The following is a 23533-nucleotide window of genomic DNA, read 5'->3' on the forward strand; positions in this document are numbered from 1 at the left end:
CCGGTGGAGCGGGGGCGGGGCCCAGGGCGGGGCCTGAGCCCAGGGCGGGGCCTGGTCAGTCCCCTGTAGCCTGTTCTCAGCCCCAGCCACATTGGATCGCTCATTGGCATGGACGTGCGAGGCCAACAGCGAGCTGCTGGCAACGGTAGAGCCACCTTATTGAAATAGTATGTTAGCATTTAAACAATATTAATGCTATTTGACTCATTAAATATACAAAGGCCAGTTAAAGTGCTTCCATGTGTGTGCTGTTAGTGCTGGCGGGCAGCTCCTCAGATGACTGTATGTGGTTTCAGACAGCATTTTAGCACATTCTTAAAATACCCACAAAAGCTTTTATGTAAAAACTCATAAATGTGAACCCTGTAAAAATTATTTTTTTTCCTGTTTCATGTCATTATGATCAAAGTACAGTAGGTAAGAATAAGTTTTCAAAAACTGGTTGAGTTGATGTCCCTCTTTAATTAATGCTTCATGCACAAAGCAGAGTAGTAAAGCATGTGGCGGGAGCCGTCTGTGTCCGTAGTTGCTGGCTGAGCCCTGGCTGCGCTGGTCCAAAGGCAGGTCCTCGTGGTGACGCTGAAGGCTCTTCCCGATCTCCCAGCCCTCTGCTCTCTCCGTCCTCGCACCTTGGGCTGAGACCTGCAGCCGCTCCGGTCCCTCGAGATTGCTCTTGGCAGGTGGAGTACAGGTCTGTTCCTGAGTCGTGGTGGTGTTGGGGCTCCGCACGTCCCTCACCTCTGGAGGGATGCCCCCCGGGAAGTGGAGTGATGGTGAGCTCCACAGCACCGCCTCCGACTCTGCCGCCGCCGCTTCTTCATTGAAAGTCAGATCAACTGTAAGTTAGGACACTGCCCAGTGGAGTCCTGTCCCCGCTATTAGAAACAATTACGGAACCCACGTGGAAAAGTGCTGACGGTTCTTTGTCGAGTGAGAGAAGCCGACTTCAAGGCAGTGCCATCGCTGGGCGTATAGTTACACAAAAAATCATGCATCTGGACAAAGTCTGGAAGGGAGTTTGGAAAAATCAGATTTATGGGTTAAGTTGTTATATGGTCCTGTGGGCTAATTTTTAAATTTCCTTTTTTAATAGTGCTCTTGCAATACATTTTTTTAGTTTGGGGGAATAAAAACCCACATGGGGGTCAGGGTTGGGGTTGCATTTTTACCTCCTCTGAACCCAGCATTTTGAAACTTTGGGCCCAGTCAGTGTGGCCCACAAGGAAGCCGAGCAAGCCAAGAAGAAGCTGCCCAGTGCAGGAGCCAGGCCGTAGGAGGGACGGACGTCGGACTGGAAATGGGCGGTTCCACCTTATAAAACATTCATGCTGCTGTTTTGTTTTCCAAAAGAAGACAAGTCTGAGGGATGGGACCACCGGGGGGGTCAACTGCAGGCCACCTGGCGCTTTCAAACTGGTCACCAGGTGTCATCGACTAGGGCTGCCCGGCCACCACGATCTCTCCTGGCTCCCTTCCAGGACAGCCTGGCCCGTTTTCCCCAGTGTTTCAACACACAGGGCGGCCAGCCTTGGACGAGGACACCACCACTCTCCGGTCTGGGGAGGGACAGCGAGTTGGGGCCCCAAGCTGTGGGAGGAGGGAGGTGGAAGGACAAAATGCCCACTGGGCTTTAAGCCTGCCTTCCAGGATGGCCAGTGGAAAGGGGAGCGATCGGCATGTCCGTGCCAGCACAGGAAAGGCCACGGTCTTTTCAAGTTGTCGTTACTTTCCCTTTTGATGTGAGGCCGCCCGCCCCACAAGCAGACTGAGAGGGAGGACCGGGTGGGAGAACCCAGCCATCTGCACCAACAGGACGGGTGCACAGGTCTGCCGTGGGCTGCTCCGCTCCTCCCTCGTCAGTGTCAGGGCGCCTCCCAGTGAACTCTGAGCGCAGGGAGCTGCTCACATCCAGGACACACAGTCAGAAGGCCTCCTGGAGCCTCCCTGCTGCGAGCTCACCTGAGCACTCGGGCTCCGCGCATCCCAGGAGCCTTCCAGGTCGGCCTGTGTGTGCAGCGCTCTCTGCTCAGGGATCGTGGGGGAGAGGGGAGGGGCCGTGCTGAAGAGAGATTTGGAACAAGAGAAAGAACCTTCCTGAGAGGGGCCCCCCAAGTTACCCTGCTTTGGCTGATTTCCTGGCAGTCACCTGGGATGGCCCTGAGCCCTGGGCCCCCACAGGTGGGCCTGTTCCCCTCGCAGCCCTACACTGATGCTGGTCCGGAGCCAAACCCTTTCCCCACCTCCATCGTTGGCCGCAGTTAGCCCGGGGCCGGCATCTCCTGTGGAGCCCTGGCAGGCCTGCCCTCACCTGCCTCTGCGTGACTTGCTGGAAGTGGCAGAGTTGTGAATTGCATCTGACAGCGTAATCACAGTGAATGGCGCTGGGATGGAGCAGTGGGGACGGGACGTGTTGGTGGCAGTGGCAGTGGGCGGGCCCCAGGCTGCCTGAGGAATCCTCGTGGGGAGGGCGAGGGTAGCGACCACGGTGGGGACCCTCCGCTGCCGACAGGCCAGCAGTGATGGAGCCTACAGCGCCCAGGCGGCCGGTGCTCATTCCTGGGGAAGGGCCGCTGCCTCCCTGGTCTCACTGTCCCAATGCCGTTCATCACATCCTAACCTTCTCACAAAAAAGGACAAAGTTTTCGTGTTTCTTCACCCACATTTACCATGTACATGTTAACTGTATAACAACTTTATTGAGCTCCAAGTCATAGATGTGTTTACTCTTGGTTCTTGTTTTTGTTTTTATTAAAATCACTAGTAATCTCCGGTCAGGCATTTCCCTTCCTGTATCAGTCCTAAGGCCCAGCTCGCACGGGTGCTGCCTGCTGGCCCTTTGGAGGTGGTTGTTGGGAGGGTGAGCGCGTGAGTGCAGCTGGGCACCGGAGGGCTGGGGCTGAGCCCCACACTCACCGCAGCCGCACTGCTTGCTCACTATTTCCCACCTGAGCTCACACTGCTGGCTGGTCCTAGAGTGTACCTGCTGCACCATTCATTGAGCGGGGCTTAATTGGGGTCAGAGAGGCCACAGTCTTTCGAGTAAAGAATGTGCTAGCCATCCTGGCTGGTGTGGCTCAGTGGATTGAGTGCGAGCTGCGAACCAAAGGGTCCCTAGTTCGATTCCCAGTCAGGGCACACACCAGGATTGCCAGCCAGGTCCCCAGTAGGGGGTGCACGAGAGGCACCACACATTGATGATTCTCTCCCTCCTTTCCCCTTCCTAAAAATAAATAGATAAAATCTTTAAAAAACAATGTTCCAGCAACCAGATGAGATGCTTCCAGCTTCAGCTGGTCGTCAGGGGAATTTGCGGTGCCGCAGCCATCGACTCGGGTCCCGTGGATGTGGGCGTCCGGCCCGATTTCCTTCCCTCCTCTGGCCTTCTCCTTCCCTGGGGCCTTTGATCTTCATTGGGAATTTTTTTCTGTTGGCTCCGGCCTGAGGAGGGAGCTCCATCCATCCCAAGCTGAGCTCCTTGTTCCTGGCTAGGGGGTTGCAGCAGGAAAACCGCGGAAGCCTGGGTGAGCCCAGGCTCTGGAGGGTTCTGGGTGGGAGTGGAGTGCTGGTTGCTCCGCTTTTTTCTCCTCATCGCGCCTGTAAAGTAGCCATCACAAAACAGGAATATTGAGCAGCAGTGAGGACTCCACAGTAATTATTACCCCGCTGCGTGTCTGTCAGGTCACACACTCTGCTGGGTCCTTTATCTGGGAGGAATCTGAAGCCCAGAGAAGTTCGATAAATTTCCCAAAGGCCGCGCAGCCTGGAGTACACGGCAGAGCAAGGCTCAGGTTCATCTTGAGGGCTCCTAGGCCGTGTTTTTTCTGTGACCCCCAAAGAAGGCAGCACCCCCATTTCTGACCAACGGGTATTCAGGACACGTGTGAGGGTCAACCCTGGAACCATTGCGGGAAGGGTCCCTGGCTCCAGACAGACACATAGGTGGCTCTGTGCCAAATGACAGCCCCTGGCACCTGAGCTGAGGTCTGTAATTTGACGGACTTGACGTCTAATGGGCACGCGGGCCTGTTTCCTGCAGGTACTTTGAGGGCGGCGTCTCGTCTGTCTACCTCTGGGATCTGGATCACGGCTTCGCGGGAGTGATCCTCATCAAGAAGGCTGGAGACGGATCAAAGAAGATCAAAGGCTGCTGGGATTCCATCCACGTGGTGGAAGTGCAGGTACGGCCCCAGCAGCCGCGGGCCCAGGGCCTCCGCTGCAGGTGCCCCGCTGGGCTGCCCAGCCCCGTTCTCCAGCAGGTGCTTTTTGAAGAGGGTGCTGGGGTGCTTAAACCCATCAATTCCCCAGATGCCCCAAAGCCATTTGGATGCAGATGAGTCAGGGCAGCAGTAGTTGGTGATGGTAAAGGTTCCAGAAGAACTGAATCCACATGATTGCAGATTTAGTTCTTTTAAAAACCTTTAAGGATTTTATAAGGAAGGTAGTATTGTGGTGACGTCGTAGGAAGGGGCACATTAGGGTGATCCTGAACTCGGGCCCCCTCAGGCTTTCCCCAGCTTGGGGTTTGCGCAAGGTTCTGACCCCTGTCTCGTCCCCCAGGAGAAGTCCAGTGGTCGCACTGCCCATTACAAGCTGACCTCCACGGTGATGCTGTGGCTGCAAACCAACAAATCCGGCTCTGGTACCATGAACCTCGGAGGCAGCCTTACCAGACAGGTAGAGTTGCCAGTGCCCACAGAGCCGACTGTGGGGATGAGTGGGCAGTTGTCCCAACCGAGGGGTCCTGGGCCAGCGTCTGTTCCTGACAGGAACTCCCCACAGTGAGTCCCAGGATTCAGTCACGGGAGGTTTTCTCTTTGGGTGTTTGCATTAAAATGCTCCTGTGATGTTTAGGACGGACCGCTGATAACATGCCAGAATGATTTAACTTCCGGTTGTGACTTAGAGTATGTATTAGGACTCGTGGTTGCAAGTGACAGATGTAAAACTCTGACTTAAGTAGAAAATTGAAACGAGTCAGCTCGCATGACCGAGAAATTCAGGCTTCATTGGGCATGGCTGGGTCTGGGACGTGGAGCGTGCTGCTGGGACCCTGTGTCCCTGTGTCCCCTGGGGGACACGCTTCTCCTTCAGAATATGTCTCCTCTCCCCCAGAAACATCTCACTGGCCCAGGTATGGTCACCGGGCCGCCACAGAATCTCGTCCTTGAGACTGTGGGGAGGAACCACATGGCCAGACTCGGGTCACGTGGCTGCCGTGGTGCTGTAGATGGAGAAGGGGTGTGCTGGGCTAGAGGAAAGTCTGGCTGCTTGTCACAGTGCAGGAAGGACGGATGTGGACATAGGGCACTGGCGGGAAGGTGCTTTCTGCAGAGAGAACTGGTGGGCAGAATCGGGCAGGGGGGCTGGGCAGCGTGGAGCGGGACAGAAGACCCAGAGGGTCAACCCAGACAGTTTGCAACAGGCTGCAGGGGACAGTAGCCAGGTCCCCCCAAAGGAGAGTAAAGGCTGAAATAAAAGCTTAAAGGCATTCCAAAGGCGTGCCTGCTTTAAGCATCTCAGCCAGTTTACTGGCCTCCCCATGCAGGTGCCTGGAAGGGACCAGTAACTGACAGGCGAGATGGCCAGCCTGCTCTCTGCTCGGCTCTGCGCGCGTGCGCCCCTGCCCAGCATCAGACTGAGGATGGAGCTGAGTGACACCCTGAGTGACGCTCGCTGAGTGCCTCAGTGCAGGCCCCAGCAGGGCGCCTTTCAGAGCTCAGAGCTGTCCTTCACCTCGTAAAGGAGAATTGAGTACATTTGGCCAGAGCAATCCAAAGGCTGCCTGAGTCTCAGGGTCTCGGCATTGGAAGAGCTCAGCGGTCACATCCCACCCGACAGGATGCCTCCCGCAGTCCTCCCTGCATGAGGCACTTGCTGCTTTGGGAGATGGCTCACCCCTTTTATTTCAGCCTCTGTGCAGAATGGCAGCTGGAGCAGAGCCTGTCCTCCAAAATGTGCCCAGGGTGGCTTCGGCTGGCACTGCCTGCGCATGCAGCCACCCACTGGCACCTGTCCCCCATCTTTGTCCCATGGCCCCTGAGGGTCCACGGATTTCCCAATCTGTTGTTATGCAGCCAGTGTTTTTTCAAATGAGGTTTTCTATTTATCCTCACATGTTGCCGTTTTAGCCACTCTGCTCGTATTGGTTATATTGAAGCTTGGTGTCAGTGAACCAGGTGTTAGCTGCTGCGTCTGGCTTTGTCACTTGCACATGAGCCACGATGACTCTGTGCCTTACATTAATCGGCTCTGGGCCAGGCTCGGAGCCCTCCGGCGTAGCTCCCCGAGACCTCCTGAGGGAGGTGTCGGTCTGGCAAGCGTTTTTGTTAGGGTCCTTTTCTGTAGGTTGCGCTTATTTAGTCAGATGAAAATCCACTGTTATTACTTATTTTCAACTAAGTGCCCTTTGAGCTCTGGTTGGTCATGGCCTGCCGACTCCCAGCCAGCTTCCTGCCTCAGTGGGACCAGGTGACTGCGGGCTTGGCCGTGGCTTTCTCTTCACGCTCCCCGTGTTCTGGGACCTCAGGCTCCTTCTGTGCTGCGAGACACGGTGCTTTGCTTGCTCCGTCCCCATCTCTGAGGTCATGAGCCACCCTGTCAGCGGGTCTTGGGCAGGCCAGGTCTCTGAGAGTCCCCTTGCTACACCTCTAGGACATCTGCACCCTGCCCTCCACTGCCTTGCCCGGGGCCAGCACCAGCATCGCCCAGGGTGTGTCAGAAATGCAGAGGCCTTGGGCCCTGCCCAAACTTAACCAAATTGGGATCTGAGTTTAACAACATTCTCCGGGCAATTTGTGCACACATTAAATTTTGACAAGTGCTACTCTTTTGGCTTCTGTACCTGTGTCCACTGTGGGGAGGGGTGTGGTCCCCACACTCCCACCGGGCGCTTCTCAAGACACCAGCAGGGTGTTCTGCAGTTCAGCTTAATTTGGACACTCCGTGGGGATGGCATCAGGTCCCACAGGGTAAGGGCTCAGTTCTGGAGGACTGCACCCCGACACACGCACACACACACGCGCACGCGCACACACACCAGTTACAAGTGCAGATTGTCATCTGTGTTCTCACCGACCAGCCACGAACCAGAAGTGTCCCAGTGCCTTCCTTGGGTTCCATTAATTTGCTGGAGAGGCTCACAGAACCCGGGAAACCCGTTTACTGGTTTACGACAGAGGGTGTTAAAGGATACAAATTAATAGCCAAATGAAGAGACGAAGAGTGGGGGGGTCCAAGCAGAAGAGGAGCCTCTCTCCTTGTGGAGTCGGGGCCCCGAGTGGTGGCACATGGAGGAGTCTGGCTCCCCAGCCTGGAAGCTCTCCGAACCCCATGTCTGCGGGTTCTGTGGAGGCTCTGGTACACAGACACCACTGGCTCACTCTCGAGCCGTTGGTGATTGATCCCACCGTTAGCCCCTCTCCGCCCCCTGGAAAGTGGGCGGGATGGAAGGTTGTGCCCCTCCGTTCGTGGTTGCTTCCCTGCTGGAGAAGGTGCATCTGAGTTGGACCGGGCGGCTGGACTGGAAAGCGCGGCCTCCCCTGGAGTGGACTCATCTTAGCTTCTGCTTCGGATGCTACGTTAAGCATCCAGGCAGGAGGAAGGCCTCGCACCGGTGTGCTGGCTGCCTTGTGTAAAGGGCGCAGGGGGCCGGACAAGTGGCACTTGGCTCCTGTTCCCAGTCCCCATTCTGGCCATTACTACCTTTATGAGGGTTCCCTTTAACATCCGAGGTTTATCTCAGGCAGTTGTTCTGCTTGCAACAGCCACTGATAATGTATGTGCCAGGAAGCGTGCATGTAGTAACTCAGGTGAACTTGTGTTTTGCTCACAAGAGAGTCTCCATGCACCTGAAAGCTGCACTGCAGGCAAACGTGTTGCCAGCCTCCCCCTGGGGCGCTTCCTGGAGCCTCTGCTGCGCCACAGGGGCCCGAAGCCCCTGGCCTGTGGGCAGGGCTGTTCTCGAGCCATCCCAGAGGCAGAGCCAGTGCTCCCTGGGGCAGAGCCCATCGTTGTGCATGGAAATGGGCCCTGGTCTTCCAGGAACCCTGGCCCGGGAAGTGGCGTCGAACCCCCAGGCAGCCAGCTCTACCACAGCCTGCCCGCCCCACACCCTGCCACCTGGTAATGGTGGAAAATCCTACATTGGTATCCGGAGACCGTTTCCTGCATCACTTACTGTTCCAAACTGTTTAGAATTCCACCCGGTTTACGGCGACCTGGACAAATATTTAATCTGCAGGCTTCCTAATAGTTTAAATCAGAGCTGTCAGCCCATGGCCAGGGTCTGGTTCCGGCTTGCCGAGAGCAGTGCCTCCTGCCAAGCCAAACAAGGCCTGATGGGTGGCTGTCCTCAGCGCACCGGGCCGGGGCCATGGGCCTTGTTTGGCTCGCCTGTGCTCTTGGGCTTCACTGAGGAAACTCATGCTTCTGTCACCATCCCAATGGCCGGTCACATAACTCATCTGAGGTGCATTAAAGCCAGGGCAGGTTTCCAGTGTAAGTAACGGCACAAGGAGGGGCCAGGAGGCAGTGCGGGGACGCGTCTGAGTTAACGACGTGCAGCTCCGGGGCAAACGGGAAGAGCGGCTGCGGGCTGTGCCCAGTGCCCGTTTGAGCCCAGGAGCAATGGCAGTGGCTGCCTGGGGTAGGCGGTGAAGGGGTTCCAGGGAAGTTGGGCAAGTCAGTGGTAAAGCGTGAACATGCATGGTTGTGCAGGCCGTCTCTTTTGGTAAGACTGTGGGCAAGATAGAGTTATCATGCCCATTTAACAGGTGAGGCAACTGAGGTTCAGAGTGTTAAGCATTTCCCCACGGTTAGCAGGCAGGATTTGAACCCAGATTTCTCTGCCTAGGAAGATAAAGGCCTATATTTTTCACTCTTTTTTTTAAGGATTTTATTTATTTTTAGGGAGATGGAAGGGAAGGAGGAAGAGAGGGAGAGAAACATCAATGCATGATTGCCTTTCATGGGCCCTCTACCAGGGACCAAGCCCACAACCCAGGCATGTGCCTTGACTGGGAAGTGAACCAGTGACCCTTTGGTTCTTGGGCCTACGTTCAGTCCCCTGAGCTATACCAGTCAGGGCTGTGCTTTTTGTTCTTGATCTGTCCACTGTACTTGGCATTCAGTAGGTTGCAGAATAAACGTTCACACAGAAGTGCACTGAGCAGTCAGCTCAGTGTGGACAGTCCACTACCTTGTGGGAGCCAATGGGCATTCTGTTGGCAGCCCCTCCACACAGCGCGGGCAGCTGTCGTGGCCCCGTGGCCCTGGAAACAGGCACCGAGGTGGGGCCAGAGCTGTGGCGTCCCACGGAGGGCTCCGCCCTCCCTCGGGTTCTCCTGTGGGAAGGAAGTTGACCAGATGCGCCCGGTCACCAGCAGAGGTGGCGGAGGGGTCTGCTCAGATCTGCGTCTTCAGAGGGCGCTGCCGCCGGCTAGTGGGGAGGCTGTGTCACTCGGGAGGCCAAGGCAGGAGGAACAGAGAGGAGGGGCAGGTCAGGAGACGTTTTGGAGTGAGGGCAGTCCTCACACGGGTTCCCCCACGGAGCCGGCGTTTCCGGGATCGGCTCTTCCTCTGGACACCAGGCCTCCTCACAGCCACACTCGCTCACCTTGTTGAGGCAGGAGAGGCGCCGCCCCCGAGGCGGAGGGGCCGCCGAGGAGCAGCACGGGTGCCCCGGCCCCCGGAGCTCCCCGGCTTTCCTCTTCACCTACCCCATCTTGACAGGGGCTGTGGCTAGGTTTGATGAGGGCTTCTCCAGGGTCCCACGCTTGCCCAGGCCATCCTGGCCTTGCCCCCAGCCCCTCTTTCCTCAGTTTAGATGGTTTATGGGAGGGCAAGTGAATGTCCTGGAAAGCTGCTCTCACCGACTTTCTTTAAATGGTAAGTGTAACGGGGACGATTACTGGAGCCACATTTCGTGCCTGGTCGTGCCGCACTGCAGCCGGCTCAGACCACGTGCGCCCCAGGCCACGCTCCCTCGGCGTCCTTACCCATCTCCTCCACTTTGGCCTTTCCTTTCCCCGGCTCCAGCAAAAGATGTCTCTCAGGGATGTCAGCTGGAAAGCAAAGCGGATGGCGTTCCGGCAAAGCCCCGCAGCTGTGGCAGGAAGGGTGAGCGGCAGGCCTTGGGGAAGCTCGTCACAGCCAGGTGGTACCATCCTTCCAGGCCAGGAGGGCGGAAGGTGCCCTCTGGCAGACCGCCCCCGGCCCGCTGGGAAGTCTTCTTGCACGCCAAGTACCAACCTGTGGGGAAGGGAGGTGCAGGAAGGGGTCACTTTGACAGCTGGAGACGTGGGAAAGGAGCAAGACCATAAATCTCTGAGATGCAAGGTTTCCGATCGGAGACAGGCCCTGCAGATGTTCGTTTGATATTTTTTTCAGATTCTAAGTATTTAGAAAGGAAGGTGGAATGTTTTGCTGAGTGGGGAGGTCAGGTCGTTCACAGGCTGAGCTCTCCCCGCTCAGCAGTAGGCGCCAGGAAGTGTCTTCACGCAGTGAAGCCCCAGGAAAGGCACCTGCCCCCACGTCACACAGGGAAATCCTCTCTGACTCGCACTTGGCACTTTGGCAAGGCACTGTGTTTTACTAGGGGGAGGCTGGAGGTGGAGGTGAGGGGACGGGGTGGGGGCTGGGGGGGTGCTTCCTCACGGCAGGGGGGTGGGTGGGTGGCCTGGCCTCAGTCGCGGCCGAGCTCTCGTGTTCTGGGAGGGAGACGGGTTCAGGGTGTGGATGCTGCAGCAGCATGGCTTCCAGGGTTGGACGGCCTGGGACGGAGCGACCTGGCCCCTGGTCGAGAAGGAAAGCTGGCCTGAGACTGCCTCCCTGCAGTGGTCCCAGAGTGACGGTCGACAGGAGAGGAAGGGACCGGAGATCCCTGGGCGGTGGGGGACGGGGAAGGTGATGAGACAAAGATCGACGCTGCTTGGAATTTCCGAGTCCTGGGTTGTGGCCTGTCTTTGGTTTTTCTGGTCAAGAACACAGTTAAACAAGCAGAACAGTCGCATGGCAGAAAAGTTTTCAGAGTCATCCAGACCTTGGGGCAGATCCAGCCGTGTGACCTGGACAGGCCCCGCCCCTTCTCCGAAATCCGGCACTTTCCCCGTGGAGCCAGTACCGCCCGTTTGGGAAGATTGGTAAAGAACAGAAACAGAACCGTTGTCACATGTGGCTCGTGGCTAATAAGTAACAGCTACTCCTGCTGCTGCCGCAGTTCAGAGACTTTTCCTCTTTTAGCCTCCACACAGTTTTAGGCTCAGTGAAAACTGCCCGAAACTAGGCAGACTGAACCTTCCTTGAGAGGCTGTCTGACCTCTGTCCTTGGGCTTGATGGAGTGTCCAGTCTGGGCCTGCGGCCCGGCTCCTACCCGGGCACAGCTCCGTGACCAGGAAGGCACATCTGGCTTCTGTCCAAGAGTCAGGACCAGAAAGTCCTGGGAATGAGACCACCCTTCTGCCAGGCACCATTCTGGGCCTTGTGTATGTACTAGCTCGTTTAGCGCCCGGCGGAGGCAGGGAGATGGGGGCTGGGACAGGCCTTCACCCTGGGGCCTCCAGGCGAGGAGCCTTGGAGCGGGGCTGGCTGCCTTCAGGGCCCTGCCCTGCAGGTTGCACTCCCGAAGAGTGCTGCACGTGGGTGGGAGGTGCCAGAGGCCCCCCGCCCCCGCAAAACCCTGATGTCCAGATACTTGCCCTGTCTTTCCCACCCCCAGGGTGGCACCTGACTTCAGACTCGGGGGGAATCACCTTGTTGAACATCTGTGTGGCCACAGCACATAGAAATGTTTTCTTCTGGCAGCCACATTCATGAGGATGTAATAATACAAGCATTACAAAAACAGCTCTATTTTTGGTGGGTCAGCGTTGCCAGAACGCTGACCCCGACCAGGTGTCGGGGAGTCGGCGGGGCTGTGGAAGCCTGTCTGCGTGCCAAGGCCTCTGCCCCACCCGCCAGCCCACCTTCCTTCCACCCACAGTTCCTGTGGGCCTTTCCCCGGCACTTCACCTCACCCCCCCTCCCCCACGTGTTTCACCTTTGAGTGTCCCGTGGCTTCAGCCTTTCCTCTCCAAGAGGTTGGGTTGGTCGTGTGAGTGACTTACCCGATGGCCCAGAGCCCTTTGCCGGCAGCCCTGGTCTCACTGCACCCTTGGCGCTGGTGTGAAACGGGGCTCTCAGGGAACTCCCAGCGCCATCGTTTCCCGGGGTTGCCAGGACCGGGCCCTTTGCCTGGAGCTGGGGAGGGGGCGAGACACTGATTTGCAGTAGGACGGGGTTCATTTGGATCGCCACCCCCAGGCTCCTCCTTGCCCAGAAGAGCCGCTCCCTGAGCAGCCCTCAGTCTGGTTGGGAACCAGTTCTCTGCGAGGGAGGAGACACACGGGCCCAGGACGTCAGCGTCCAAAAATCCATTTTAAAAGTGGGTAGACAGGGCTCCATTCTTCCTCCTCCGAGCGTGCTCCTGTCCCGCTCAGCATGTATACACACCAGTTGTCTTGGCACAGCATTTTGCTAAGGACAGAGAATGTTCCGGCAAACACGAGGCTCTGCCCAGGCTGGGGTGTCTGTTAGACCTGAAGCTGCCACTTTGAAGTTTATGAGCATTCTCACTTCTGTCTTGTGGGGACCCTTGGCGTCTCTGAACACTCACATTCTCCAGAAGCACCTGGGCAGCCCAGGGCCCAGTGCTGGGGCAGAGGGGCGGCCGGCCTGGCATTTCCGCCCTGTAGTCCACCTGACCACCCCTCACCGAGGCGGCGTCGCCGGAGCCAGACCTCGCTGTCCGGCACAGGGGAGGCTCATAGCTGCAGAAGAGCCTTGTGGGGGCACAGGTTCTAGACCGTCCCTCTGCCCTTCCTGTAGTGTGTGTGGCAGGTGGCGCCCTGCTTTCCTCTGGTGCTTCCCATGAGCTGGGCCGCACTGCTGTGGGGACAGGTACCTGTCACGGGCGGCTCCGTCATCCTGTGCGTGACTGTCCTTGTGGCCCTCGGCGGTGACGTGGGTTGGAGCTGCACCCCGCCGACCCCTAGCATCTCCTGAGTCCCCACCCATCGTGAAGTGTGCCCGGTTCTTTCTCATTTCTCAGGGTCGGGGTGTTCAGACCTTTTAAGCAGGTGGGCTCCAGAATGCAGCCCTGCAGAAGTCACCGGGCCAGGACAGAGCAGAAGGGACCGTGGCTTCCTGAGCGAGTTGGGAGCCTCACGGCTGCAGCTTCTGACCTGGGCACCAGAACAGTCCTTGACGCACCTATAGGCACAGGAGGCTGTCGGAGCAGCCGCAGCAGAGTCTCGTCAAGCTTGAAATAGGCTTAAAACCACGAGCCTTTTACGAGCCTTTTTTTAAAAAATTATTTATTTATCTATCTTTTTTCAAAGGGGAAGGAGAGAGGAAGAGAAACATCAGTGTATGGTTACCTTTCATACATCCCCTGCTGGGAACTGGCCTGCAACCCAGACATGTGCCCTGACTGGGAATTGAACTGCGATCCTCTGGTTTGCAGGCCTGTGCTCAATCCACTGAGCTACACCAGCCAGGGCCTAAAATCATGAGTCTTTTCACGGGGCATACCCCTCATTTTGTAGTCTGTGAGATTAACCAAGCGTCTGGTCCGAATTTGCCCAGGTACATGTGAGCGGCACACTGAGGCAGAGAGAGCGAGGTCCTTGGAGTCGGACGCTGTTGGATCTGGGCGTATCTTGGTGTCTTTGAGCCTCAATATCCTTGGGTTTAGAACAGGTTTTCCTGAGAACTGGGTGGAATAAGGTGGCTGCCACCGGGGAAGCCCCCCCATGCGTGGCAGCTGCTGCTGTGTGGGAGCGGTCCCTGTTTCTGGGTTCTGGAGTAACCCGATCATTGCCACCCCTGATGCCATTGGCAAGATGTCGACGGGCTCTCTCAGCGTGCCTTTCTTCAAATCCCAGACACACCGGTTGGCCTGGGCCAGGTGGAGAGTCTTGCAGGATGCCACAGAGGCCACCCTGGGAGCAGGGACTCATCTGAGTGGTCATTGTATAGCCCAGCACCTGGCCACTGCTGCAGCCTGTCAATGGGACCTGGCAGAGCGCTGCGGTTTTCCAGCCCAGCATCCCCCTCAGAGTGGGAAATCGGAGGCTCTGGGACGGAGCTTGTTCGCAGCGAGCCCGTGCTGGCTCCTGGAGTGTCTGCTCTAAAGTGTGCCAACAGGTGGTTTTCAGGGGTCCCATCAAAATGTGTCTGGGTCAGTGTCGAACTAGCCATCTTCCTTCGGTTACGAAAGTGGGCTTGGCCTCTGCCCTCTCCAGTGTTCCAGCCCCTGTGAAGTGCTCTGGCAGCTGTGTCCCCAAATCGGCTTTGACCCTGAAGAAAAGGCAACACGGATGAGAAGCAGCAGAGGCCTCCGCCGTCTGGGCACACACGCCACTCCACACACACCACGCACGCACACACATCTGCCCGCTGCTTCTGGTTCCGAGGATGGTTAGCCGCCCCGCCTCTTTCTTTGCTTTTTTGCCGGTCTGAACTCGTTCTGAGCTCTAGCCTTCCTGGTGCTGTCCTTGTGTTTCCTTCTGCTTCCTGCCGACCCATTTCAGCTTCCGCCTTTTATTTCAGCTACAGGGGTGGTGGTAGCTACGTCTTCTTATTGTCAGTTGAGTAACAGTGAGCTTGACATGTGAGGCTCGAAACCAGTAAATTTCTCCTTAAGGAGTGTGTAGCCTGGGAGGGAAGTGAGCCTGGACCGTGGGAAGAGAGCAGGAGAAAGCCCACAGTTCACGGTGCGAGCTCACAGCAGGACCCTCGCTTCTTCCCTCCCTGCCTGCCTCCTGCCCGTTCCACTCCCAGTTTGATGGCTGGGCTGGAACGGACCCTGCCTGAGACTCGAATTGTGGGGTCCCACCTCCCCCACACCCGCCTCCATGGTGTCCCCAGGATACACCCTCGGAATCTGGGTCGAGGTTCCCTTGCTGCAGTCCCCCACATCACGCAGCCTCACGGGACAGGAAGAACGCAGGCTCTGAAGTGAGAGCGGGCTGGACCCAATCTCTGCCCTGACTGCCCCCGGGCATTGGGCAGGCCACCTGGCCTACGAGCCCAGGACTCTGCTGTGTCGCCCAGGGCTGCTGGTCCCTTTCTCCGTAGCTGGTCCTGCCGTTACAAGTCTGGGCACAGAAAGCCTGCGCCTGCCTGCGAGCAGTGGGATGAAGGTGGGCTGAGCGGTCTCCTTGGACCCAGTGCCTGATGAGGTGTTACCTTTGCCCACCCGCCATGGGCTCGATGGGTGTCTGTTCTACCCAGGGCAGCACGGGACCGTCCCTGGGATTGGGGGACCCTGGGCTTCTGGCTGGGCTCTTCGTGACCTGAAACTGGGGTCCTGTTGTGCTTGCCCCCCCCCCCCACTGGGCAGGTGGCCTTGCACCACCTGCAGCTGGCTCTGGAGCTGCCAGCGGCAGTGACAGGCTCTTTGCCGTTGGCCAACGTGGCCACCGTTCGCAGGGAGGGCCCAGCTCTAACTCAGAGGGATGTCTTTGTGTGTTGCAGATGGAGAAAGACGAAACCGTGAGTGACAGCTCGCCGCACATAGCCAACATCGGGCGCCTGGTAGAGGTGAGAGCCTCCCCCCGCCCCGGGCACTGGGTCACCCCCCGGCCATGGGTAGTTCTGCTGCGTTGACGCTGTGCCCCAGAGCCTGTGTCCCGGTGTGCTGCCCACCTCCCTTGCTTCTTTCTTCCAGTTCCCTAGCAGCCAGGGGTGCAGCTCTCATGTTGTTTTGTCCTGGCTCGTGGTTTTCCGAGCCTTCTGATCTGGGTGCAAGCAGGGCACAGCTCTGGGACGTCCCCTCCATCATCCCCAAGCACATGCTCCCAGAAGGCTCTGCTCCGGAAACCCGAAGCCCTGTCTCCCCCACTTTCCCGTCTCCATGCCGCTCCGATGAAGGGGGGCTGCTCTCTGGTTTCCCAGGGCTGTTCTCAAAATGGGTGGAGGGCTGGGGGTGGTGATGTGGTGTTGGCCAGCTCCCAGGACCAGCCAGTGCCCACCAGTGCTCGGGCCCCAGCCCGCTTTGTGCTTGTGGACCTGAAAGCCAGCCCTTGGGGGCTCAGGCACCCTGCTCTCATGCAGTTGTGTGCCGCCCCCCTGTGGTCACTGCGGGAACTGCAGGGATGAGCTGGCGGAGAGTGTGGACCTCAGGACTCCTTGCTGTTTGCTATCACGCGTGACCCCTACCTCTCCATCCCCAGGACATGGAAAACAAAATCAGAAGTACACTGAATGAGATCTACTTTGGGAAAACAAAGGACATCGTCAATGGACTGAGGTAATGTACCCCACAGTACAAGCTTTGGAAATCAAAACGATACGGAGTTGAATCCTCGGTCTACTGCTTACCAGCTGTAGGGCCTTCCCCGCAGTCCACCTCGTTTGTCAGCTGGGGCTACAGTCCCCGCCTGACGGGACTGCCGTGCAGACTTCGGTGAAGCCGCTTGCACTCTGGGACGCTGGCTCCTGCCTCCACTTTGGTCGAATGGGGGACGTCCCCTTAACCACCTTCGATGCCTTTGCCCCTGGGGCCAGTCCCCAGGGTTCAGTCTCATCTAAAGAACCTGCCCAGCCCTTTGTCTCTGAGGTCTGAGGGCCTCCAGACCAGGCCTTCGGACACGCGAGAGAGTGCAGACCGTGGGTGGCCCGGCCGCCTCTGGTTGGCTGGCCTTTGGGCTGCAGGGCGTCTCTCACACAAACAGCCGCTTCACCCGCTCCTTCCTGGAGAGGGCCCTGCCCCTCTGACGTCCTCTGCCAGGGCTCTGCTGGCTGTGGCCAGGGTTCTGAGCGGCCCGTCCTGGGCCCTGGGTTCTGCAGTGTCCAGTGTCTGCCGAGCGAGCTGGCGGGCTCTCTGCGGTCCGTGGTGGCAGAGCAAGCGGCCATGGCCCTGCTCAGGGCAGGAGAGGCCTTGGAGTCATGAGGCCGGGAGCTCACACCTACCCTGTCGCCCTGAGCTGCGTGACCTGGGACGAGCCGCTCCTGTTGGGGCCCCGTCCAGTCAGGGGGGCGGGGCTGCTGAAGGGACCGGATGAGGCAGAGTCTGCAGCCTGCGGCCCAGCACCTGCGGCCCTGTGAGTGCAAGGGCTCCCGCTCCTCCCTGCTTCCAGCCTGAGGTCCCTGCTGCAGGTGCCAGTCTCTCCTTTGGGGCCAGAGGGGCAGGTGGGAAGCAGCTCTGGTGGCGGCCTTGGCTTGTGACTTTGTCCAGGAGACAGATTTGGCGTCTCCTGCTGATACTCAGTTGTGAAGTAGCGGGGATTCCCCTCTGGACCCTCATCTTCCCCTGTGTCCCACCCTGTCTCTGGGGACCATGGTCTGGTCTGTAGCGGGTCTCTTGCCTCCCTGCCTCCCCGCCGCCTCCGGCAGCACTGCTTTCCTTTGGCTGTGGAGCCTGAGGGCCACTGCCCCATCCACACCAGGTAACCCGGGCAGCGGTGACGGCCGGCCGACTGGGGCAGAGCGCCTGCGGGTTGGTGGGGGCGCGCCCGGAGGAGCATGACCCCGCTGGCCCAGAGCAGCGGGGCCTTGAAGACACCCCTTCCTTCTGCCCCGTGTGTCCCCCGTGCCTCCTCTCAGCTGTCTGGCCCGCCTGCTCCTGTCTCCGTGTCGCCCCCCTCCCGCCGCACTCACCTGTGCGTACGTACTCTCTGTAGATCTGTTGACGTAATCCCTGACAACCCCAAGTTTCAGCAGTTGCAGAGGGAGCTTTCCCAGGTGTTGACCCAGCGGCAGATCCACATCCAGCCTGATAATTAGGCCGATCCAGGTACTCTGCGTGCGAGGGCGCACACCCTCCCCACTAAACAGGACTCACCAACCTGCCGAGCCCCCGCCGGGTCGGCTGCTGCCACGTGGCCACTTAAACCACCACTAACCCCTTGTTCACTCACGGCTGCGAGCAGCGACATTAACGTGTAGACTCAGCCCCCATGGAACTCGGATCCGTGTTACGTGTGCGGTGTGTTTGTGTTGCTGTATGGGTAGGGGTTGGGGTGGTGGAGGGGTGGCTCGGGCTCCGGCTCAGGCTCTGAGATCCAGAGATCCAGCCCTGCTCGGAGCCGGCGCCTCCCACGTGCACTGCTGCGATGGCCACGGCGCCCGGTCCATGTCCTCCTGCCTCCTGCTCACCCAGACGCTTCGAGACGGCCTCCCCGAATCTGCTCTGTGGGCAGCCAGGCGCTCCCCAGTTTTCCCACCAAGGGTCCTGGAAGCCAAATGAGCCCCTTGCAGAGGGACACGGCTGTCCGGGCTAGCTGATTTGAAAGGGATGTGTTACTCTGAGTCCAAGGAGCACAGTCGGGGCTGCAGCCCCCCCCCCCGGCTGGCCTGGTGCCCCCCCTTAATGCAGTGCACTGCGGCTGTGCTTGACGCCCTGCGAGGGTGGGAGGAAAGCAGCCTTGCTCATTGGTGATGGCAGCCAGGCTTGAGCTTGTTACAGATGGGGATGCCCTGGAGAGGAGGGGGGGCTGGTTTTCACTGGGCTTTGAAACCCAGCTGGAAAGGCCGCAGGGGCTCAGCCCCCGGGCTGGGGCCAGACACTGAGGGTCCAGAAGAGGCTCGGTGGGATTTATGGGGTGGGGCACAGTGAGGGCCCTTATGTGACCAGGCGGAGCCGCTCCCCTGTGTCCGTGTCCGAGGGACGTGAGCACGTCGGTCCGGGCCATGTACACACCAGCTCCAGGACCAAGGCAGCCGTCAGCCCCCAGCCTCGTGCTGGGGCCGTGGTGGTCCGGCAGCATTGGGAGAGCCCCTTCTTCAGGTGCCCCGTAGTGGAGTGCTCGGGTCTTTGACCGCCCCCTGCAGGCTTCCCAGCACGGAAGGCCCGGGCAGCCTGGCACCCAGCCTGTCCCGGCGGGGCGGGCCCTCCTGCCCACACTGAGCTGGTGCTCCCGCCAGGCGTCGTCGAGGTGCTCAGCAGTGACCTTCCCAAGCTCTGTCCCCCGAATGAGTGCCCTGCTCCTCGTACCTGCAGCCACCCAAGCCTGACCTGTCTCTTACCTGATTCTAACGCTGGTTCTAACTCGAGAACTTTCTCCTTTGAGAGTGGTGGGGGCCTGGCCTGCTCAGCTCCTCCGTCCCAGGAGAGCTGGCCACGCTGCAGGCTGGGGGTTCGGCTGCCGCACCCTCCCGCCGGTCCTGTGAACAGCCCGTGGGGGTCCAGCCGAGCCTGCAGCCCGACCCTCCTTTGTCGGCACGGGCCGGGGCAGTCCAGGGCGAGTGGCCAGCCCCAGACGGCGGTGGCTCGTGGGCGCCTGTCCAGCAGTACGCAGGTTCTTTCAGCATCTCGCCCGTCCCCTTTCTTGCCACGTGGAGGCTGCTGTGCTGGTGGTTCCAGGGTCCCGTACCCAGCGTCCACCTGGGGCGGCTGCTGTCTCTCCTGAGTCCTGCTCCGTCTCACTTCACCCTCGTTTAGCACTTGGGTGTTTGTTTTTAAAGATTTTATTTACTATATTTTTGGACTATAAGACACACCTTTTGCCCCCAAATTTGGTAGGAAGGGGGGGGTGAATCTTATAGTCTGAATGTAGCTTACCTGGCTCGCTGGGAGGGGGGGGGCGGCTTATGTTATTTATATTAAATATTTTACCACATTTTTTGCTTTAAAAATTTTTTTCTATTTTCCTCCTCTAAAACCTAGGTATGTCTTATGGTCCAGTGCATCTTACAGTTCCAAAAAATTTAGTGTTTATTGTTAGAGGAAGGGAGGGAGAAAGAGGAGAGAAAAACATCAATGTGTGGTTGCTTATTGTGGGGACCTGGCCCACACCCAGGCATTTGCCCCAACTGGGAATTGAACCAGCGGCCCTTTGGTTCACAGGCCGGCACTCAGTCCACTGAGCTACAGCAGCCAGGGCAGCCCTTGGGATTTTTTTTGATTCCCTCCTTCCCATTCTTCTCTATGGTCAGTGGACATAAAACTTGAGGTTCCCATGGAACACGCCGTCCACAGCATTCCTGAGACACAGCTTCTACCCTGTCTGCTTCAAAACTGTTGAAGTTTCTAAATGAAACTGTTAGTAAGTTCTTGGTTAAGCAACGTGTTGGATAAATTTGATGAAGTGATCGATCGGGCCACTGGCCCAGCTTCCTTGTCTATACATTGGGAACAGTAATATCGAGACCCCCCCCCCCCCGGATGCTTGTGAGCGTTGCATGAGAGCTGAGTGTGGAAAGCACTGTGTAAGTTGTGCGGCCTCTGCAGAGGTTACTCGTTAGCCCTGCCGAGTGGCCTGAGCGCTGGGCGTAACTGTGCTGACATTAACCCCCCTCAGATCCAGGACTTGAGAGCTGGGGTCCAGGGCCACTTACCACCGTTCCGTGCTGGCTCTTGGAACCCAGGCTGAGGGAGTTTCTCGGCCAAGCTAACGAGCCTCATGGCAAAAGCCTAAAAGCACCTGTCCTTCGTGTTGTGCCCTGGGCACCCTGTGCTGGGCAGGGCCACGTGGGGGGGGAGGCTCTGTTGCGGGGTCCTCACGGCCCGGGTCTGCCTATCAGCCCCTGCCCTGAGCCGGTAGCTGGGCTGAAGCTGTCCTGGGACCTGTGCTCAGAGGAGTGGGCTGGGATTCTGGGGCTGTGGCCGGGTCACCCCCGCCTGGGGCAGAGCCGAGCGTTTCTCTGGGTGGGCTGTGCCCCCTGCTGCGGTGCCCACTGCACTGCTCCTCCCGCCCCCTCCAGCACTGCTCGCACGGGGGAGCACTGAGGACGCTGCTGCCAGCCCCCGCCCCAGGAGGTCACACTCTGGTGGCCGAGTGTGGCAGCTGGGCCCCAGCCCCAGCGCGGTGACCTGGCCCCTCGCCACCACACCTCTCCCGAGAAGCCTGCTCACGACAGTTCTTTTCCTCCCTGCAGGTCTGTGCAGACTTTTGCAGACAAATCCAAACAAGAAGCTCTTAAGAACGACCTGGTGGAGGCGTTGAAGAGGAAGCAGCAGTGTTAAACCTGTGCTTCACGCTGCCGGACCCGCCATGCACTCGATAGGTTCCTTTCTTAGAAAACTCATTTTCTGCTCCCTGCCCCGTCCCTTCCCTCCCCGACAGGTCACACCACAACCTGCGTCACCGACCTGCACAGCGCATCACACCCTGAGAATAAAGCCGCTAACACCCTCCTCCGTCTCCAAGGCCTGCTTCCCACCACGTTCTGCTCTCAGACTCGATGTTTCATAGAGACCGTGTGCGTTCTGTTTGCCCCGCCCCTGTTTATAGGCATCAGATACACTGTCTGCCTCCCCTTCCTCCTGCCTTTTTGTTACATTGGTGTAAAAAATGTAAAACAAAAAAATTTTATGAAATAACTGTGGTGTGTGAAAGATAGAAGAAAAACTGGAAATCTGATTCCACGTGTGTTTGGGAGTTGCTTGGGGTTGGGGTGGGGGGCAGGGGCAGCTCTGGGAGACAGGAGAGGTGGCCCTCGGCGCTGTCCCGCACAGCCCGGCCCCTGCCCCGCGGAGGCCATGCCGTGGGGGGCGGGGGCGGGGCCTGCTGACCGTTCTGCTCTTCTGGCCTGGTGCTTTTCTGTCAATTTTTATGGAATGCAAAAGGAGTTTTTTGTTTTATTTTGTTTTTTTGTAAAGCTTAAAAAAAATCTACATCTTATACTTGAGCTTCCATACTTAAAAAAAAAAGAAAAAAACAAAAAAATAAATAAAAAGAACCTGGGACACAGTTAGCACTGGCCTTGTAGTCTTTCTCACCCACCTCCATCTCCAGGTGCCGATGGCCTTGGTCGTGCGACCGGCGGCAGGCGTGTGGCAGCCTCGGCAGGGTGGCGGGCGGAGGGAGGGGCTGGTCGTGGGGTGGGAAGGACGAGCGTCTTCGCAGAGCCCCAGGGCTGCTGCTCCCAGCCCCGCTGTGGAGACCCCAGCGCCCCCGCCCCGAGCACTGGGGCCACTTTGAGTCACACCAGCCATGAGTGGCAGGTCCCGGCACCTCATCTCTGCTCCTGCCAGCTCTGCTCCCTGCTTCCCCTCCGTGTAGTGAACACCTGCTGGCCAGGCCCGCACACCTGGGGCCTCTTGTCACCACGGCGCCCAGGGATGGCGCCCAGGGGCGGGAGGAAGATTCCGAGTGCACCTGCGGCCTCGCTCGGGCCCGCAGCCTGACTGGCCCCTCTGGTTCCACGTGCCTGGATCCTCGACATCTCTGACCCAACTCCTTGGTGCCAGCTTCTCTCCACCTGGTCTGACAAAGTTCCAGATGGGGCATGTCTTTGTTGAGATAGAAACCACTGCACTGAGTTCCCTTTCAGTGCCTGGTGGGCTGGAGAGAAGGCAGGCCCTGGCCAGGTATGACTCTGTGCCACCCTGGGAGGGGAGCGGGCCCCAAGGCATTTCCTTACGTGGTCAACAGGGGTGACAGCTTTGTGGAGCTGTGTGAGCAGAGGGCCGGGCACACAGAAGGTGCTGAGTAAACCATTCTTCCTAGTTAGGTGTTCTGTCACGGGACCAAAAACACCACCAGAAACCCAGAAATTGTGACTGGGACGTGTGCCGGGCCCGACCTTACTCCGCCTTCTAGAATCCTCCACGGGTGCATTGCTGCTCGTGTTCTGGCGCTGCCGGGCGGCTGCAGTTGGGAGCAGTAAGCTCAGACAGCAGGTTCTCAGGTGAGGGGCAGTTGGAAGCAAGTGGCAAAAGGGCCCCCTCACAGCTACTCCTTTCCCTGCACCAAGGCAAGCACGGTGCCCCGCGGGGCCCCTGGAGCGTTCCCGAGGCCGAGGGGACACTGAGGAAACAGTGCAAGGAGCCTTGGACTGGCCCTCTGGGTCCCCAAGCTGCAGCCTGCCTGATGCTCACCAGGTACCCTTCTCCCGGTGGCCGATGGGCCCTGAATTCAGGGGCTGCAGGAGAGGGAACCTGCCGCGGTCCGGCCGCAGCGGGTCAAAGGGTCCCCTCGAGGTGAAGGTAGGAGTGGCGCGGAAATCAGGCAACTACACAGCTCAAGGCAGGTGATGCTCTGAAGACGTTTATTGAGAATCAAGCAGGGTTTTTATATTTTTCTACTTGGCTAGCAGTTCTGGTTTCATGGGTTTTGTGGTTTCTCAAAGTTCCTGAAACAGGAACTTGGCTGTCTGATCTAAGCCTGTTGACGCAGGTATCCTATTCTTTGTTCTGTGTCTGGGTTAATATTAGAAATGGGTTGGTGGGTGATTACGCCCTCCAGGTTGACCTGTATACTTGTCTATGCCTTTTCTTATTTCTTCTTCTGCTAAGGACTGTAATTCTTTGAATTCTTCTAAAATCTTTTTATATCTAGTTGGCCATATTCTAGAGTAGTATCTTAAGAGACTTTTCTTCTATTTTCCTTTGAGCAGTCATACATTTTTCTGGGGTGTTGTCTGATCTTGCTAGTCTTTCTGCACAGGGTAGGCTTTTTACTGTTATATTTTTCCTATTTTTTGAAACCTACTTTACCCTATTTTTATCCCAGACCCCATAGTACGGAAGTGTGGGTCTGGGGGGTGTAGGGACTACTTGAAGGCCCTTAGCTCCCTTAGGTGGGTACCACGGCCTTCCCTTAAGGAGAT

At 58.1% G+C, this 23533-nt stretch overlaps 1 protein-coding gene across 3 annotated transcripts in view; it reads left to right on the forward strand.

The window, feature by feature from the left end:
* The window catches only part of CAPZB (capping actin protein of muscle Z-line subunit beta), a 124565-nt gene extending 103223 nt beyond the window's left edge, over positions 1 to 21342 (forward strand). For 2 of the 3 annotated variants that reach the window (XM_053660230.1, XM_053660232.1), the window contains exons 5-10: positions 4037 to 4178; positions 4558 to 4674; positions 15515 to 15580; positions 16213 to 16289; positions 17662 to 17774; positions 20858 to 20947. In XM_053660230.1, the coding sequence (XP_053516205.1) occupies positions 4037 to 4178; positions 4558 to 4674; positions 15515 to 15580; positions 16213 to 16289; positions 17662 to 17764 (505 nt within the window). In that variant the 3' untranslated portion in view covers positions 17765 to 17774; positions 20858 to 20947. Of the gene's footprint in view, positions 1 to 4036; positions 4179 to 4557; positions 4675 to 15514; positions 15581 to 16212; positions 16290 to 17661; positions 17775 to 20857 lie in introns of all 3 variants that reach the window. The other variant, XM_053660231.1, reaches the window with a different exon arrangement.
* The last annotated feature ends 2191 nt before the right edge of the window (positions 21343 to 23533 follow it).

This window comes from Artibeus jamaicensis, unplaced genomic scaffold (assembly GCF_021234435.1).
Source record: "Artibeus jamaicensis isolate MK-2021 breed Jamaican fruit bat unplaced genomic scaffold, CSHL_Jam_final scaffold_847, whole genome shotgun sequence".
NCBI lineage: Eukaryota > Metazoa > Chordata > Mammalia > Chiroptera > Phyllostomidae > Artibeus > Artibeus jamaicensis.